At 35.4% G+C, this 19,364-nt stretch overlaps 1 protein-coding gene across 9 annotated transcripts in view; it reads left to right on the plus strand.

Moving 5' to 3' along the window:
• Nucleotides 1–19,364, plus strand: part of LOC113503083 (homeobox protein cut) — a 133,022-nt gene that overhangs the window by 63,899 nt on the left and 49,759 nt on the right. For all 9 annotated transcript variants that reach the window (XM_026884886.1, XM_026884888.1, XM_026884895.1 and 6 more), the window contains one exon: nt 2,062–2,379. In XM_026884886.1, the coding sequence (XP_026740687.1) occupies nt 2,062–2,379 (318 nt within the window). The remainder of the gene's footprint in view (nt 1–2,061; nt 2,380–19,364) is intronic.

A 19,364-nucleotide genomic window follows, 5' to 3' on the forward strand; every position in this document is an offset into this window, starting at 1 on the left:
ACACCGTCAATTTTGTAAGGTGATAGGAATTATCGGCTATTTGGCTTGTAACTAAATCTATGATATCATTCACTATTTTATCTCTAACATCATCAAAAATACTATTACTTAAAGTATTGTTATCATCAAAACTAAATTGATTATAAGATTTATACTTAACGTTTTATCGTTAAGTTTCCGAAAACCTGCATGACTTAAAACAAAGTCAACCGCTTTGACATTTCCAATTTATATCTATTCATCAATTACAACAATAATAGAGTCTAAGATAACATTAGAGGCTAACTAATGTTTCAAAACAGAGCGAGCTGCATAAATATTAGCTTATTGCAGTATTGGAGGTGATTCCCGGAATCCTGATCATTTGGAGACGTGTGTTCCTGAAACTGAGCCATTAGTCTTCAGTGTTTATGTAACTTATAGTATTTCTATCTATTTGTTTATGTTATAATTCATGGACTTGTAATATGACTCATATAAGTCAAAGTATATTTCATTGATTTTGAAAGATCTTTTAGGTATTTGTGTTAATCACTAAAAACGCTACAACACCGCTTCAGTAGATTTTGATTTGTAGGAAAAAAGTCTCGGTAAAAGTAATACGTGTTAAATATTTAACATGATCAAAGATAAGTGAGATACTACTTAGCAATTACCAATTAGGCTAATTATAGAAAACAATGTGCTCAATGGTTAAAGCAGGCTGTAGCGAAGAAAGTCGGCTCAAGAATATAATTACAATTACAGACAAGTATGGAGCATAATCCAGTGATCTTAGTTTCATCAAAACATTTGATCGATGCGTAAATGTTCATGCGTTTGTTAAGGCTTTTCAGATTGGATGAGAAACGCTGCGACCAATCTGTGGCGCAATAGGTTGTTCAAAAGAGTCGCAAATGAAATTCAATTTTTCAAATCAATTTACATTAACAGGAAGTAATGGTGCTGGTTTTTAATCCGCATACACGTAAACTTAAAATGTTTTAACAACTGACCAAAAAAACTAAAATAATATAACTTAAACCTAAAACGTTTTTTAGGTTTCACATACGTCTATACTTCTTATCTATCTCAAAATCTATCTAGTCAATTTACAAAAACGACTCTTTTACTGACATTTTCATTCCCGAAGCCCAATAGGTACGCATGTATCCATAAAAACGCAGCGACAAGATCGGTAGTCTGTTGGCGCCCTAATCTGCGTCTATATCATCACGCCGATACGATCTGTGCAGGGGGCGTGCAGACACGCGTGTGTACTCCGCTTTACATCAGACTTTCTTTAATGACTCATTATTTCTGTCCGTTTTAATAGTTTCGAAAATAGATACTTTTTGGTGGTTAGGTATTTTATTAAGACTGAAATTATGAAATGAACTATAGTTTGCGTTCCAACTTTTATAGTTCAATGCAACTGAATTAACAGTTTCTAATGAAAAAATTCAATGACGAGTTATTTTTGTATCATTTGTTTTACTTATTTAAATGCTATTGGGTTAGAGGATTTAAAAAGCTGTTTTGTCAAATCAGGGCGCTATTAAATTATCATCATAAACCCGTTGCAATAAAGGTAACTAATAGTAAATGACATCATTATTATAAACAATAATTCTATGAAACAATGAATTAAAACACCTTTCATTAGCCTCACCGATCCTATACACCAATAGCTACGTACTTCCGGTGATCGCTGATAGACTGAATGATGTTACCGGAAGTACGTCACTATGGGAACTGGTAATTAGATTACATTAATACATTTGCATATTCACTTGTGAAAAAATTTGCTTCCTCTTGAATGTATTGTGTGGAGTTTATTGTGGTTCTAATTGAGGATATTGATAGCCGTCATGGATTCTAAAAACCTATTTATGTTCATTAGGAGTTCTGTAATAAGGACCGTTGTTGATTAATTATTTACTCGTTGTAAAATAGGTATTACTAGATCGCAGGACTTTGGAATCGTCACCTTGTAATACGACAACGTCAATAAGCTTTCCCTATACTAGTCCGTAATTGAATGCTTTCAATATTCTTATAGACATTTTTCTTTTGTTCCAGCGAGCCACACTGGCCGAAAAAGAAGTGACCACGTTGAAAGAGCAACTGGCCACCACAAGCCCGACCCCGCTGCAAGCGTCAGTTCCCCTTAAAACCAATGGGTCCCACATAGACACGACCAGGGACCAAGCCACAGAGACCAGGATCGACAGATACAGTCCTGACATCAAAGAGGAGAAGCAAGACGTTGATGACGACGTAGAACATAAGATGGAGATGGCAGCCACCGCGAGGAGTAACAGCAACTCCTCGAGGAGCAGCCCCGTCGTGCACCAGCCGGGGAACCTCGAGAACGAGCTGGCTGCTAAGGAGAAAGAGGTATGTACTACAACTAGCAGACATGTAGAAGTACCAATGTTTTTTGGTGAACTTGAGAAAAAACATCAAATGCTTCGAACGATAGACGGTAAGTAATATGACGATGATCGGTGTCAGCAATAGGTAACAGATGCCATGTCATTAAGCTCGTGTTACAAAGATCTATACGTTTCCAATACTTAACACCCACACTAACTTAAGACAAATACTAAGAAGTAATTCACCTACATCTACATATGTTACAAGTCATATTAATACACATTAATCTCTATACATAAGAGCAGCATTATCCACGATTATGGCACCATGTGGGCGGTCATCTCGCAGCTATGACAACACAACCGATTGACTCAAACGCTGCATCACCGCTCTATTGCTCTCAATTAGAGTTGCGCCCAGCCGAGTTGCGTTAATTGACTGTATCGATAATATTGATTGATCGATTGGTGGGCGGCCAACATTTGTTATCGACGCTTCAATGAGGCGATTGGGGTCTATGGGTCTTGGGAATTATTTGATGGATCTGAAATAAGGGATACGGGTCAGTTTAGGTATTACAGATAAAAGTAGGTTACAGACATTGTAGAGTACAACTCTCGGAGCTTTTGCAACAAAAGCTTTTAAAAAACCGTGTCAGAAAAAGAATTCTTGAAAACAATCGATTTCACAAAACGAAACATTCTTTTGAACACGAAAACTCAATTTAGAAGTCGTATCATGTAAAAGTGGTTTAAGAGGTGCGGAAAAAACTTATCATGTCTTGTCGACATTTCAACATTCGCGTTGGCACAACACTAATTGAAATTAGCAGCGCGCTCTGATCGTTTGCCAATGCCAATTAAGACGGAGAAGCTTAAGATAATGTCGAATCAGTTAACCATAGTTTTTTCCTGGTAATTAATTTTCTGTTTAATGATTTATTATCTATATCTGATTCTGAGAATTTTAAGATTAGTGAGAAATAGATTCATTTTAGATCGAGATGGAAACACTTTATTATTTTTATTCGACATCATGAACACATAGGGATTAATGGAAGCATGGTTTTTATACCATGTATCTTAAGGCTTATATCGTGATTGTAGAAAAAACCTCTTTACTCAGTAAACTTCAAAATAGAGGCAGATAACAACTGCTCATAGCTTTAATTCTTGGCTGTAGATGATGAAGATCCAAAAGAAGTGCAAAGGAAAAATGTAACAGGGTGAAAGGATTTAGATGTTCTTAATTCCACAAGTGACGTCCAATTAGCTCCGATACTATAAATAACGTGCGTGTCGCGTGTCTTAGCCCGTGGATCATAAACGGTGATATTTATTTAGTGCAAGGATTACGTTCGTTCGGTACCGATCAATCATTCCATTGAACGTATCCTGTTTCCTCTGCCTAGGGATGTCCTGATAATCTATCGATACTTTTAATTCGTATCGATAAAAATTGTCTATCTATTGTACAGGTTAATTGCTACTAGTGGCTTAAAGAATGGCCTTCGTTGAACGTTTTAATTTAACAAGTCACATCCTTTGAAACTGCAATCATGAATGATCCACTACAAGATATTTCTAATGGCCATTTACAGAGCTTCCTGTTATAGTTTATAAAATAACTTCCTCATAGATTCAACTTGGCAACCTTAATTCACTTCTGTATTATTTAACCTTATTATTAATTTGAAAAATAATGATTTCCGCAGTAGCTATTTTGGTTTAACCTCAGAACACAACAAACCAAAACTAAACACACAACAACAAACTAAACAGTTTCTAAATATTGTCATATCGATTCATCGCCAAATTTATCGATAAAATCCCACCCACAAACAGCGAAACCCATCCCTAGATCTAACCGACTGTCAAACCCAATTCAGCATTGCCCCCGCGCACGTAATTGATTTATTGATCGTACGTTACATTCGATACGAGATGAGCTGCGCTCGCTGCATCCTTTACTCACAATTCCTAACCAGTTGACCGGCTGACCTCGATCGCATAAGTCATATGGCAGCTAGGGGACGATCACGACTGCTTGTTTTGAATGTCACGGAAGAAAAGGCCATCGATGCCCTTATTCTGTTAGAAGCTACTGTAGAATTTGAGGTACACGCTAAAGAAAATGTTAAAGCCCATAAAAGTTTAGATCTTAGAACTTGTTAGTACATAATAGGTTCCGAGTGAGGTTGTTGAAATTCTCAGCGTTTATTACTTGGTATGGAAAAATGTGTATTAGTGAATGAGCGCAAGCCTTGTCACGCATGTTCGCATGCTGAGAAAATGATTACAATGTCTGTTGATGACGAGATAGGGACTGTCGTTACTTTGTGTAGAAAGTATTATTATATCTTGCATATTATTGATGATGACGCGTACGTCTTAGTTGATAGAGAGATCTTTGGTAAGATTCTTGACTTCTTTATTGCTTGGTAATAAATTGACTGCGTTTTGAAAGCTTTAAGAAATTTACAGAGCAACGTCTTGTTTTTATCTTGTACAATCAATCAAAATGTGAGGATCGATCACGCAGTTATTATAGTTTCTGAGAGGTAGACGCTGAAAGCTCTCAAGCATTGATGCCTAAGAATATAAAAGCAAGTGGCCATTATACATAGCCTGTAGTATCTATAGAAAATTAAGCAAACACCAAAAGCTGTGTACCCAACGAAGATGACTCTATACAGTTGCAACAGAAAACAAACATTTACATGAAAGAACTACAAACAATTCATGAGTCAAAAACAGAACCCCATCCATTTGAAGTAGTGCTCATCGGCAATGCGGCCGAATTTCAAAGAAGCCTAGTTGCAAGCGGCCTTTCAGAATGCACCCATTCATGCTTCAGAATCATTAGTCCATTGAATCCCCGAATTTAAAGCAAGCGAAAACGTGGATTTGAAACGAATTTTCAGCTTTTGTTGGGTATTCAATAGCTCTATATAATTACAAGTATGTTTGGGCTGATTGGTGGAAAATGGACGGTTTTTGTGATTATACGAAGTGGATGAGATTTTTGGGAGTACTTGACTTGGCTATTCCAAAATTAGTAATAAAACCATTATTCATAACCTTGTATGCTAGCCTTCGAATTTCTCAAAAATAAATTCGTACAAAATCCAGTATTTTGCTAAACTAGCAATGAAAAGACACAAAAATGCAAAACATGAAAATATGAATGGTGTTGAACGCGGCTCTCCAGAATACTTGCACAGTGTCGAAACTCAATGAGTTCGCGATATAAAAGCTGTTATTTGCCGTAACGAACGCCTTTGTGCCGAGGAATTCCTTTACAAGCACTATCTTAAAGACGAATTACGGTACAACGCTGCGCGAGCTCCAGCCAGTGCAGTCACAAAGCATGATGACGCCGCAATGCAAACAATCCACGGCGATAGTTCCGCGCACAAACTAGCCATAAACAATCCGATAAAGGTACCGAACGAACAACTTTTGATAGTGCGCCGCTTTTTATGCAAATCCGCACGGCGTTGCGAAATATCGATGTGTTTAGCGAGCTTCACTGTTGTCTTTCAAATTTATTTGTGTTGTTCAGTTTTCAATTTCTCCTATTGTTGTTCTGATTCGAAGCTGGTAGTACAGAAATTTATTCGTTTTACAAGCTTCTGTTTAATCTTCAATCAATTTCGAGACTTCGAGAATGAAGTACTTGAAAATGTAATCCGTTAAAAAGCAATTACAGTTCCCCGACCAATAAATAACACTTCTTAATTTTCCCAAATCAAAAAGTCTCGCAATCAAATTTGAAAGAAGTTACCAACGTAAAGGAAGACCTATTATCGAAATGTCATCAAAAAGGAATAACATGGAGTCACCCTTTCGCCAACTTAATTAAAATCTTCGCAAAAAATGCCGAAAAACTTCGGGCCCTTCGATAAGGTTAATAAGTTTCTGACCGCGGTTCCGTAGACTGAAAAATTGTTCCCCTTTAACAAAAATTTGTCGAACAATCAAAGAGTATCAAAAAATACATGGCTTGGGGTCCATTGTCGCGATTTCCCGACTTATAAACCCTTTTCTTTCAAATATTTTCTCGGAATTTGTTTTGGCTTCTTTATTGTTAACTTTTTGTTTTATTTATGAAAGAGTTAGGCGTGTACAGGAAGGAAAATTAATTTTTGAGGTGTTCGGTAAATTATTAGTATTTAACAAGTAAAAACAACAAATTAACGACCGGGTGAGATGATTTTCCTTTACCAGTTTGTTTTAGGCACAGCACCCAAATCATCTACATTATCTTGGCTAGTACTAAATTCCTGTCTTGAGGTCTATCAATTGCCTTATTAGAATTAACGAAATAGGGTTAACGTGTCACCGATATATCATGATAAATGGTGCACGATGATGTTTCTTTTTTTATAAATTGCCTATTTATTACAATAACCGATGTTTCCGTCCGATCTCTGCTGGCTAGGGAACGTGTGGAAGGGTTTATTCGAATTATACCGTTTCTGAGATTCTCGAAATCTCATTTGAGCTTATTCATCTTTTACGTCGTGTTAATCTTGATGATAAAAATAATATGAATACCAACGATTGCAAGGAACACATTAGTCATTAACAACATAATGGGCAAGGCGCTGTTTACTTAAACATTGCGACAAAAGATAAAGAGATCACAGCATTGTTTTCCTTTCACAATCAGATCAACACATCTTACTTTATTTATATTTTCTTAAACAGAGTTATTGTATCATAAACAAGACCTGCACGGCTATTATCACGTAGCCAGATACCGTTTTGTAGCATTATTTCTGTACATGAAACACCTGTCGTTAAACCCAGTCCGCCTAATCTGACATCAGTTAAACAAACATTTATACCAACACACAACTATTTAATTTCAAAAAGCAATAATATCGTACATAAATCATAAACACCTTTCTTTTAGGCAGTAAAAATGTTACTTTCATCTCGGGGCGCATAGATGGCGCTGTACTAAAATCCAACTGTAAATTATAGTTTAATGTCACTTCACGGCGAGACATGAAAGAGTGACGATGCTATTTTTGTCCACACCAAAACGAAAACACTCGAAATTAGTTTATGACGTTTGTCTGTAGTTCGATTTATTTTAATTTTGTTATTTTCGGGGGAGTCCTCGCTCTTATTATGTGTTGCCCGTCGTAAACTTGTGTAGTTCGACACTGAATTATCTCTTGGCCAGCCTGACTTAATGACGGCAGTCGTATATACAAATTTAGACTTTATTGACATTTATCGATGATGGGCCGGACTCGGGCCGGAAACACATATCTCACCGACTACGGCTTGATTAAACTAATCTAAAAACAACAGCGGAACAAATATTATAAGCATCACATTTGGAATTATTGTTGGCAATTTATTTTTCTCTTTCCACTTATCATGGATGACTGATCCAATTTTAATAGATATCATGTTTTATTTTGTTAATTAGATCGCGTCATCATCATCAAAATCAGATTCATTAACAGTATTTACATCATGTGTAATTAATTCTACAAATCTATTTTTTTCTGCAGACCCGTTTTTGATATAGGATCTAAGCTTTGTTGTCTTTCTATTTAGTAATAAATCGTTATCGTTACCACTTTATAAGCAATGATTAATTTTATAATCAACTGAACCAGTCTAGTGGCATTAGTTTACTGTTAAATCTATATTCACTAATAATTTATGTCGAGAACTCGATGCCAAAACGCACCCAGCCGTCATCGTGAAGAATGACAATATATCGACCGATAGATTTGCATCGATGGATATACGAGAATCGATAAACATAACTCTGAGCTTGTTAAAATAACACGTCCAATAATAATCCTGCAATATGCACTCAACTTGTCAGCTGCTTCATTCTTTTGCTTGACATTAAACCTCGAATTAATCACTAACTAAATTGAACGTAACAAAGCAGCAGAAAATATCAACGTCGTTGGCAATGTAAATCCATGTTTGATAGATACGTGATATAGACATACATTATGACCTTTGCGTTCTGATTTCCAAGCAAATCAAAGAGAAAGCATCGAGGGATGTCGACAAGAGAAGCAATCAGATGCCCCATCAAACACAACCTATCATCTTGTCAGAAATCGGCACGCACGTTAATTTAATAACAAAAAAAGCCTAGAGTTACATTAGAAAAAAGGACAAACTAAATTGTAAGTAGTGTGCGCGTGGGTTCGCTCTCGCCCGGCGACGCCCGTAATTACGCTCCAAACACGCGAGCGCAACTTGAAAGCAAATGTCAAACTCACATATTTATTTCTTAGTATTGAATGCTGCGCCGGTTCTCGGAACACCCGATGTAAACATCATCGTGTCGATGATGAAAGCGATCTGCTTCTTTGTACTCGATGCTGATTAGTCTAATTTTATCCGACAAAAAAACATCAAAAATATGTAATTTGTGTGTACCGTGACAACGCTTGGCGTGACTCGGGGCTCAATAATGACCGGAAAGTGTTCGGCACATCTCAACCGACTGGAAACTTTGTTAGTCAGTCAGCAATGTTACTTTAATAACCTCGTAATTAACTAAAACGAAGACGGCTCGTCGAATTCGTCCCGGTTTATTTATACACGGTCCCGCGTCGATATTCAGAAGCCAACTTGATAGATTCATAGCAGGGAACATCAAAGACCGTACATTAATCATAACTCACATCAATCGCCGGTGAAACATTTCTGTTTTTATTGTAAATCAGTATTAAAAAGCGACAACGTAAGCATATGAATCAAACGTACGCCTCGAGACGTCGACTATGTGCAATAAATTCGTGAAAACGTAAATAAAAAAGTGTAGCGGCCCGATCGGACCACCCTGCGGTACACCTGTTGAATCTATTACCGTGTGCGCGCCGCCCGCACCAGATACTATCGAACTCGGCGGCGAGTGTTCGCCGTGTGTCCTACATCATCGCCGATCACAAAAGTGTGTTCCACCCATCTGTGACGCGCAGGGCGCCGCCGAAGATGTCGCGCAAATCCACCGACGACTTGCGTTTTTTTTTTTTTCAAATCATCGCACTGTGTAAGTGCGCCCCGACTGCGAACTAATAAAAGTGAAACTTCCTACGAAGTGATATTTATGTATGTACTACGTCTGGCTTCCATCTTTTACGATCGTCAACAGTTACATATTTAATGTTCGATGTTTATCAACATTTCTTTCTTATGCAGGTTTTAGTGGAGCGATAAATTATTTATCATCAAAGACTTGCTTATTTTGAAACTTTTGTTTCTTCAGCGCGGTAATGCCTGGCTTTACAACAGACGTCACTGCCATTATTAAGTAAACTTTTGTATACTTTTATCATACGATTTGATGTATTAAGAACGGATCATAAATTCAAAGATAGCTAGTACGATAACAGTTTCGGCAGGGCTCGAAGCGGGTGTTAGGTGATATCACTGTGTACATAGATGCAGACTCTGAATCCACGCATTACTCACTAGTGTGCTAATTGACTCATTCTGAAAATCTTTGAACAAGTGACGCACTCGTAAACTTCTAGCAATGATTTCCAATTAAAATATTTGACGGCTCTAAGCCTATTATGACCTGGTTTAATGGCGTGTTCAAAGAATTAGGCTATTAAACGTTCCTAACGATTGGCAGATATAGCCACGTTAAAATAATTTTCCTTCTTGACAGTGTGTGGCCAGCGGAGATAATTGCAATGTTATCTTTGTTTAGCTTCCATGATTCAGTATTTGATTTCACAATTATGTAGAATCTGTTTGCCATACTCCTTTTAGTTTCTTTTTTCAAAGCCCTCTTTGTCTTAAAGTGGTCTGCGTTTAATAAGATACATCTGTTACTACTATATTTTGGGGACACCGTCTTCAAACGTCGTATAGTAAAGAGCGTCGATATTCGGTTACACGGAGATTTTCATACCTATTTTAAACCTTATTCCCTTCACTCAAGGTTTCTCAGTTTGAGGGAAATACACACCTTTGATGTATTTCGATTTCTTCGAGCAAGAGATGACAATTTTGAATGGCTCATCGAAATACGCCAGATGAGTTAATCAACGGGATGAGATGTCAATATTTTTAACAGCTTATTCATAACGTGTGTCAGGGAATTCTTTTTGTGAACTATTTTGGTATCGAAATAGGAATATGAACATTTGCCGACGTATACTTGTTTTAGTGAATCAATATCTAATATAAGCTGATATTTTGTTTTCTCGTTCCTGTGCCACCTCTTTTACTTCTTTTCATGTGTTGCTCTTGATGATAATTTTATCACTCGTCTGTCTAATAATAATAAGAATCAAATACAATATAATCTCTACGAAACCGTGATATTATACAGTAAATATCTTAACATAATCTCGAAGCAAGTTGCCAAGAATTCCCTGCGATACCTCAGCATTACACATCACTTCATTATTCGTTTGATCACCTAATGTTTTATGTATGTCGTTGTAATTAGTTCGATCTACTGATCATCAATATTAATTTGCAATTACAATATCACGCCTCCGTACATGATTAGGTTCATTCCAGTTTCATTAAACTTTAATACGTTTTGTTTATTCATGATTTACTAGGAATGCTTTTTGTTCTAAAGTGTTATCATTCGCGTTTTTATTAGACGACTTTTATGGCTCGTTATTTTTTGCTCTTGTTAATAAATGATGGTTTATGGTGTCCATTCGTAATTAATCTTCATAATTTGATTAACGGATGTGGCAGTCATTTCTGGTCTACTGGATCGAAATTTAATGGTTTCGAAGCAAAGAAACAACATGGATGTCGAAGTCGCACACGAAACTATAATAAAAAAAATTGAAAGAGCAAAATGATCAAGCTCTACATTAATCCGCAATAATAATAAAAAACCAATCTTCCAAACTCAATTGCATTTAATAAAAACTAGTAATTATAAATGGAATTGGCTTCAATACTAATACATAAGCAATTATCGTCGCAACTAACGATCAGCGGGTATTACACTTATCGGAACTAGCGCCATATTACCTTAACTAAAACCTTATTGGGTTTCAATAAGAACCAATTTGTTCCGCGACTACCGTACCTAAGCATCCCTCCAATGGATATTGGACCTAAGACGCTGCCCTGGAAGATTCAAAGTGCCTTGCTCTTCCCTGCTCCCATACGTAGGGACGTGTTAGTTTGAAGTGAACACGTGTGCGGAATATGTCAATTCATTATAAACTTTGTGTCGTATAGAAGATGATTTGTGACATATTATAGAATAATGCGGTATCTGTTAGTACATGCATCCATTAAGGACTTATTGTTTCGTGTGTAGATACCGCCGAATTCTGAGTAATTGACGAAATTCGTCGGTGTGTGAATGTCATTATGTGTTTAATTAGTTTCCGTCTGTTTATTGTTCGTATTATCGATTTTAGTTACGTTATCTGAGAAAGTTTGGGAGCGAATAGACACGTGTGATTCTGTGTTTACATGTTTTGAGAGAATTCTTTCTTCAACAAAGTTTTTTGGAATCTTGAAAATAAAATCCCAAATTGAAAACACGAACTTTCTTTCTCTTGATTTTGGTCTCATTAATATTAATAAAAAATACTTGTGAACCGTCCCCACCTGCAACTTTCTTCCAAATGCAATTACATCACGTCGAAAACATTCGACTATTGTTTTTATTAAAATTAATTCTGGGAATCAATCAATTGCGAAGTTTCTTCGTCCCCTGTTTGGGGCATTTTTCTCTGCGAGAGGGGCTCACAGACAATAGAAAATGGTTATTAATATTCCTTGTAAAAAAACACGGTTGCTAAACAATAGGTGTTGTTAATTTACTCATTAAGGATTCATGGGGAGTGCCCCCATCGGGAGAGGGAGGGAGATACCAAATGATATTGGCTTCCTTTGATACATTCGGTTTTGGTACAAATTGGAATTTAATTTTACATCAGTTTGGATCTGTCTGACTTAAGGGCGCTGAAAAATTAGTTCTAAACAAACAAGTGTTTAATGTAAAGACTTTAGTTCTTAAAGTTGAGGATAGCGTGGTTTGTATTAATAAAAATTATAAAGAAAAAGCTGCCTTAAATCGAGTCGCAAAAACATGAATGACAAACATAAATTTTGGTTATAAATCAGAGATTTCAACAGAACACAATAGGGCAGGCGATAATTTTAATAAAACTTACAATGACAAAGCTTTGACCACGTGTCGAGGGTCAGAACCGGTTATAACCGGTTCTTAATAAAACATCATTCAATCGAATTTCGTACGTAAGGGATATAATGGCATAAAGTGTCTGTTGGGGATGTGATTGGTACATTTGATCGGCCATTCATTCGGCAGATGTCCAGCTGAACATGTTAAATCGAACGAGATCTATTGATACGATTTTTATTGTATTAATGGTCAATGCGTGACGATTTTAATGGTGGGTCTTAGATACTGTTATCATAGCAACGGATCCCAACATGTATAGAAATTCTGTTATTGCAATAGCTTTGATTCGTGACTGTTGTTTGCCGAAATGTAAGCTTTATCATTATCCACGAACAGCTAGTTACTCCAACGGGTTGCATGCAAATTGAATCCGATTTCCACAAACTCAAAGACTCGATAACTTTTCTTTCATTTTTCCTTTCACAAAACACTAAAATTATTAGCATGTCATCCCTATCTTTCTGGAGACACTTTAATTGAACGTTTTCTGTGGGTCTCATCGAAACAAAGGCGTCAAAAGGAATATTTCGCATAAATTATTTTTCCTTTTTTTTCTCAACACTTCATTGTGAAGATATCGTTAATATTAATTTTTTGACGCGGCAACACTGGGGCTTTAATATTCGTAATACAAGCCTTTGTTATTGTAATGGCTGCCGATATTTTGTCTTCTATAACTGTATCGTATAGCTTGGCTTAACTGTTAGCTTTCGCTGCAAGTATTGGGGTGGATTAGTCAATAATTAAAATGAATTACTATTTAATTACGATGACTTTTACAAATTTCAAAAAAGTCATCGAACTCACTGCCTTGATCTATGTATTTATTGACACGTAACTTTGCTTATGAGAATAGGTATCCTAAAAAAAGTACTTTTGAATTTTGTTGATTAATAACTGTCATATTAATTGGAGATAAAAAATTGGTTCCAAAATTGGATAAGCGGGAAGTCATGACGCAACCTAGGCACGTGTAACAAATCAATCGGTAAATAATATCGATAATAGGCAGTAGAGTCAACGGCCGCTCTTATCAACGGGTCAATATCACTATAGTTTTTGTAAAGAATTCACGATTAGCTCAACTCTTGCGCAGGGGTGCGATTCTCAAAGTTTGGAGTTTGAATTTAGAAGAAAAGATGTTTGGTACTAGCATGTCTATTACATAAATTATTTATTTAATTATTTATAGTAATATATTGAATAGTAATTCAAATGCACATTTTATTCAAAAATATTATAATTTAATATTTAATTAGATAATAATATGGAGTTTTTATTTTTTATTTCATTATTCACTTCACATCTATTTAAAGACCAAATACCTAACAATAAATAAAGAGATAATTTCTCCGAAACTTTTAGAACCGCTTCCTGGTGATCAATACTCGCATTGTAACAACAACAATGTATATGATAAAACATTGTTTATATAATAATATATTATAATAATTTCGTACAAACGTGTCACGTATTTGACGATGTTTAGATCAAGTTTTGCATCCGTTTGTGAGTGACTGTGAGTGCGGAGTGTTTGCTAAGGTCGGTTACAACAATAATAACAATTTAACATAAATAATTTTTAGATTTTTTGCACAACAAATTTTTGTTTTTGGTTCAATTCAATTTATAATTTCTTAGAATTTATGATTCGAGAACCAGAGAATAGAGACAAAACTGATTAAAAAACAAAAGTAAGTGTGAATTGAAATGTCAACGCCTAGACAAGACCACTCAACGAAATCTTTTAATACTCTAATAATTATAGAACATTAAAAGCAAATATTACAGTTTATTACAAAGACTGAAAGAAGCCCTAGATTTAGTTCTAAGAAAGATATTAAGTATTTTGTATCGCAAAAGTTTCTAATTACACCTAATCTCGACTAAAGACCATCAAAGAGCTGTCAAAAAACTGAGAAAATATCGTAACGGTATCTCAGAAGATTGTATATGTAATGTCGAATGCTTATACCCCAGCGTCTTAACACAAGAAACAACAAACAACAGAATAGTTACCTAGAAACAAAACGTTTCCACCATCCGTTTAAAACACATTAAACGATTTACTTAATGCTCCAGCAGAGACGGCAATCGACAACAAACTTAAACTGCCAATCAATAAGATTTACATTCGATTGAAGATCCAACCGTCCTTGAAATCATCCGATCTGTACTCCGTGAAGGGGGCTATTCTCATAGTACTGTCAACTCTATATCGACTCGCGTGAGTCGATAGTGAGTCGATGCGTTACGTCGCTCGGATTGTTACCGATCTATCGGAATAGTTCTCTTAGGAAGGTCTAATGCATTGTCGTTAAATTAATGCCACGATTTATGACAGTCGGAATTAGCCCCAAACGAGGGCCGGCAATGGATCACTGTTTAGTTTTATTGATGAATGTATTTGAATACAAATAACTGTGACATTATCCGTGGATTGATGTTAAGCCATTCTCGTGTTTAGTGTTATGAGAATAGTGTACTTTTTACTTGTTAGAAAACTGTTTGATAGTCATTTGTTGGTTGATGGAGTTGCGAATAATTTTGTAATCTATCTGTCTAAGATGGTAAATGATTATTTTATGATTCCAAGATTGTTTGAGTGTTTTCGTTAGAGGTTATATCGATTACGGAATTTTAATCGATTCTAATTCTACAATCAGCATCCTAAACTTTAAACTCCAGAAAATCACTGATTGGATGTTTATATTCAAACGTAGGTCCTTACTTGTCTTAACGTAATATTTTTTCTTCAAACAGCCCGCCAAGTTACCAAGCTCCCATGACCGAAGCCTATCCATCACGTTATTATAAAAATGTCAACGATTCGAGTTACTCAATTCGCCATAATTTTGTACCGCGGCATGGTTGAGCAAATCCACCATGCAGTAACATTCTGCCGTAGATAATGAGGTTCGATTCTGCGGGAAGCAATTTTCTTCTATCACACACCGATTTTTATTTTCCTATCGTTTCGGTACAATGACTTTGTTGCTGACAGTTTATTTGCCGATTGGTCAAATGTTTGTGTTGGTTGTTTTGACAAATGATTGAGCAAACATTTGTGATAATATTGGTTAAAAATATTGACACGTTTATGCAATACTTTGATCCATTGAAAAAATTATTTGACCTAAAAAGCATTCAAAAACCCTGTCTGCTTACCAAGCCACTTGAAGTTGCAAAAACCTTTACCGAAACACCAAAACCGTTCAAAATTCCTTTAAAATTAATTCTGAAACAATCGCCAAACTGTTTAGCGCCAGACACTGTTTATTTACTTTACAAAAGAGAGGCATTTGTCCCCAAACACAATAGGTATCAATAGAGGCCCCTCGATAATTGAGAGGCCCTTAATAACTTTCGATTATTTAAGTATTTTCTCACCTGAGGCTTGGCAAAAAACTGCTACTCATTATTTTAGTATTGCGAAGGTATTTCGAATTGTACGTTGATTGGAATAAGGTTGATAATTGCTAGTTTTGTGTCCCTTTCCCGTAAAAGGATTATGATCGGGAAGCTGTGGCTTACATTATTTTTCTCTCGGATTTGTGTTTTTGTGATTTAATATTTTGGGGTTAACTTCAATGGACAGCACGTTTAAGGTATGAAGGTGCTTAGATATCTAAGTTGGTTAATAGGTATAAAGCAAATTAATGAAAAATCCACCAATCTTCGCAAGACGAAAACCATTCAAATATTTTATATTGAAACCACAGAGTAAAGTAATCATTCAAAGGAAAATTAATTTATATTAATACGCACATGGAGACAAAGGGGAGGCCGGGCCAAACCGATACACAATTAAAGAGGAAAACAAGAATACTTGTAAGTACTAATGCTAAGACGAATGTTGCGTAAAATCGACGCGGCCCCTCTACCCGCGCCTCCCCACGGCCGTAGGGACGTCTGATTTACGATATCCAGAGGAGAATGGGGATTTGCGTTTTTTAAATATTCAAGATTGTGGTGTCTGTCTAATGATACAAACAAAAAACAATAAAATTATATTTCGAATATTAAATTTGAAATTTTATTTTGATTATAATTCTGTGTTCATTTTTTTTTCTTTTATGAGAAAAATGACAGTAAACGAATTAAAACCCCTAAAAATGCAATAAAAAAAAAAACAAAAAGTTTTATGTAGTTTATTTAATGTTCCGATTTAAACTAACATATATAGGTATAACAACATAACTGACACAATTTTTGAACAAAAAAAAACATTTCTCGTTTACTTGAAAAATAAAAGAAAAATTCGTTTACTAAATATATCTATACAAGTAACCATAGTCATATAACCAGTAGAACATGTAACAGACAGCCCTACAACCCCAGCGTTCGGCGTTTTCTTTCTCTAATTGATAATTCTTGCGCGATCCCTCATCGGGGCTCCTACAATAATACAATTAATTCCCTTATGCCGAGACCTACTTATAAATTTCTTACGCGAAGCTCTTCTTGAGAACCTTCTACATTGTATCAGAGAATCGCTGCTTTATTTCTTGTTAAATTGTAGTTTTTTTTTTCGTTGAAAAAACAAGAGGGTTTGCTCAATTGTGATAAACAACTTACATCAGTTCCAAAAACATGAAAAACACAAAGATACGATTCCTTTAAAAAAAAATGGAATCGTAAATCTGAAGGTCTTTTTTCAGGTATGCTAACAAAATTTGAACTAGTTTGGTAAAAACAAACTTGTATCCGTCAAAACTTTCTACTATAGAACGAAAATAGACCACTTTTATTCGTTTCATCTTCATTCGCAAACTCGGGCACACATTCACCTATTTCGCTTGCGATAAAAATAAACTTTCTGTTTTATCAACGACAAATGCTTCTGTAAACATACTATGACAGACCGCAAAGCCTACTGAAATAAACAAAATAAGCAATAAATAGAGTTGTAACAGATTTTAATTCCTCTTATGATTTTCATTTGTTTTTGTGATTCGCTGTCTAACCCATCAACAAATACATTTCGTTCCACATTCAAATCACAAAAAAAAACAGCATAATTTTTTCATAGTTACAATTCTTAAAAAAGCAGCATTTTTTCTGAAAAAAAAACAGTTAAATATTTCAAAAGACGTTCATGTATTGTCGTGAATTTCGTCCAGTGTGTAACCTCCTCACGGCGCCTGTATGTGTCGTGTTCTCCCTCCAGACACCGGAGCCTCAGTAGTAATTGCTTCCCCAATCCAAAGAGCGCATCTTTTGTTATCCGCTTCAACACAAAAACATATTTAATACCGCGATACACTTCTCTTATCACAGTCGTCACATTTCTAAACGTATTGGTTTTACCCCTTTCTCAAGTGATTTTAACTTGAGGTGTTTTGTTTCCTTACGCCCTGGTATCGCTGTATATATGTATCTATATTTCTGTTCTAATTTAATGTCTTGCTGTGCAGATAGTGGCTGAATATTTTACATCCTTTTATTGATGAACGACCTAGCGTATGACCTTTGTTATATCAAACTTGGTAAATAAATGAGTCACAATGATAAAGTACAATCAATGCAGACTAAAAATGATTTGCATAATTCACATGTGATTTACAAAAAATCGAAGCAAAGATTTCTTATTTTCAAAACTTAAAATAACAAAAATAAAAATGTAATGAAATAAAAAAAGAAATATAATTAAGATCCTTTGAAATAGGTATCGATAATTCAGTAACAAATTGTGCGTCTCGCCCCGTCCTCCCCTTTTCCAGATGGTTTGCCGATTTGGCCGGCGCGACTCCTTGTACATTTAAATATGGCCGCCTAATGTTCGAATACAGAATACAGATGATATTTTATGCCTCTGTTACTTTGTTTTGTTGATAATGAGATAAACAGAACAAATCGATTCTTTGTTTTAATTAGAATTAGTTTTAGACTTGGTATAAATAGAATATTTGTATTTAAACTTTGTACTAATGTTCCATTATATTGTTTCAGGTAAGAACGAATTGAATAGAAGGACACAGACTATCAATTACAACCATCTGGTAAGAAACAGAACTACCAACAAAAAAGAAACAATAGATTGTACATTTAAAATACGTCAACGGTTGGCGCCAACTGTCATCACCACATCAAAGTGAAACAATTCAACTGATATCGAGACAATTGCCATTAAACCCACTCGATTTAAAAGAAATACGATTAAAAATAGAAATTTGTCAATATTCGAACCGAGCGGCCATTAATAGCGTTAATCTTTAACGTCAAACGATTAAAACAAATCGCGTGACTATAAAAAGGTTCCATTTTTAAACTCGACTTATCGACTGTCACTTGTTAACGATAAAACGTTTGAGTAGCCGTTAGTAAAAGGTTTCCTTCGAAGAAGTGCTGTGCTTAATAGTGACGTACTCTAGATACATAAAAACCGTATTGCGTGGCATTATGCTGGACAGTCTTTGGCTGAATAGATTGTTGTCTTTGCGCAATAAAATTTGATTCAAAATGTAAAAATCTAATTCAGGTGTGCCATTTAATAGAAAAAAGCTGTTTTATAAATAGAGGTTACACGTTTCGCATTAACTAATTAATGTATCTCTAACACCATATAAAATGTTCATGTGTTTTTATTATGAATATAATTGCCATAGAAATATAATTAATAGAAATCCCTGGTAATAGCAAGGTGCTTTCGTAATTAAATAAACAAGTAAAGCATCAGAGCCAAACAAAAAATCGTATAAGTGTATATAAACACCAATTTACGATCCGGTAAAATTATATAAAAAAGCTGTTGCCCTTTTTACGTAATTGCGTAATAAAACTACAGGCTAGCAATAAACTTACAAAAT

Source organism: Trichoplusia ni, chromosome 18 (assembly GCF_003590095.1).
Source record: "Trichoplusia ni isolate ovarian cell line Hi5 chromosome 18, tn1, whole genome shotgun sequence".
NCBI classification, from domain to species: domain Eukaryota; kingdom Metazoa; phylum Arthropoda; class Insecta; order Lepidoptera; family Noctuidae; genus Trichoplusia; species Trichoplusia ni.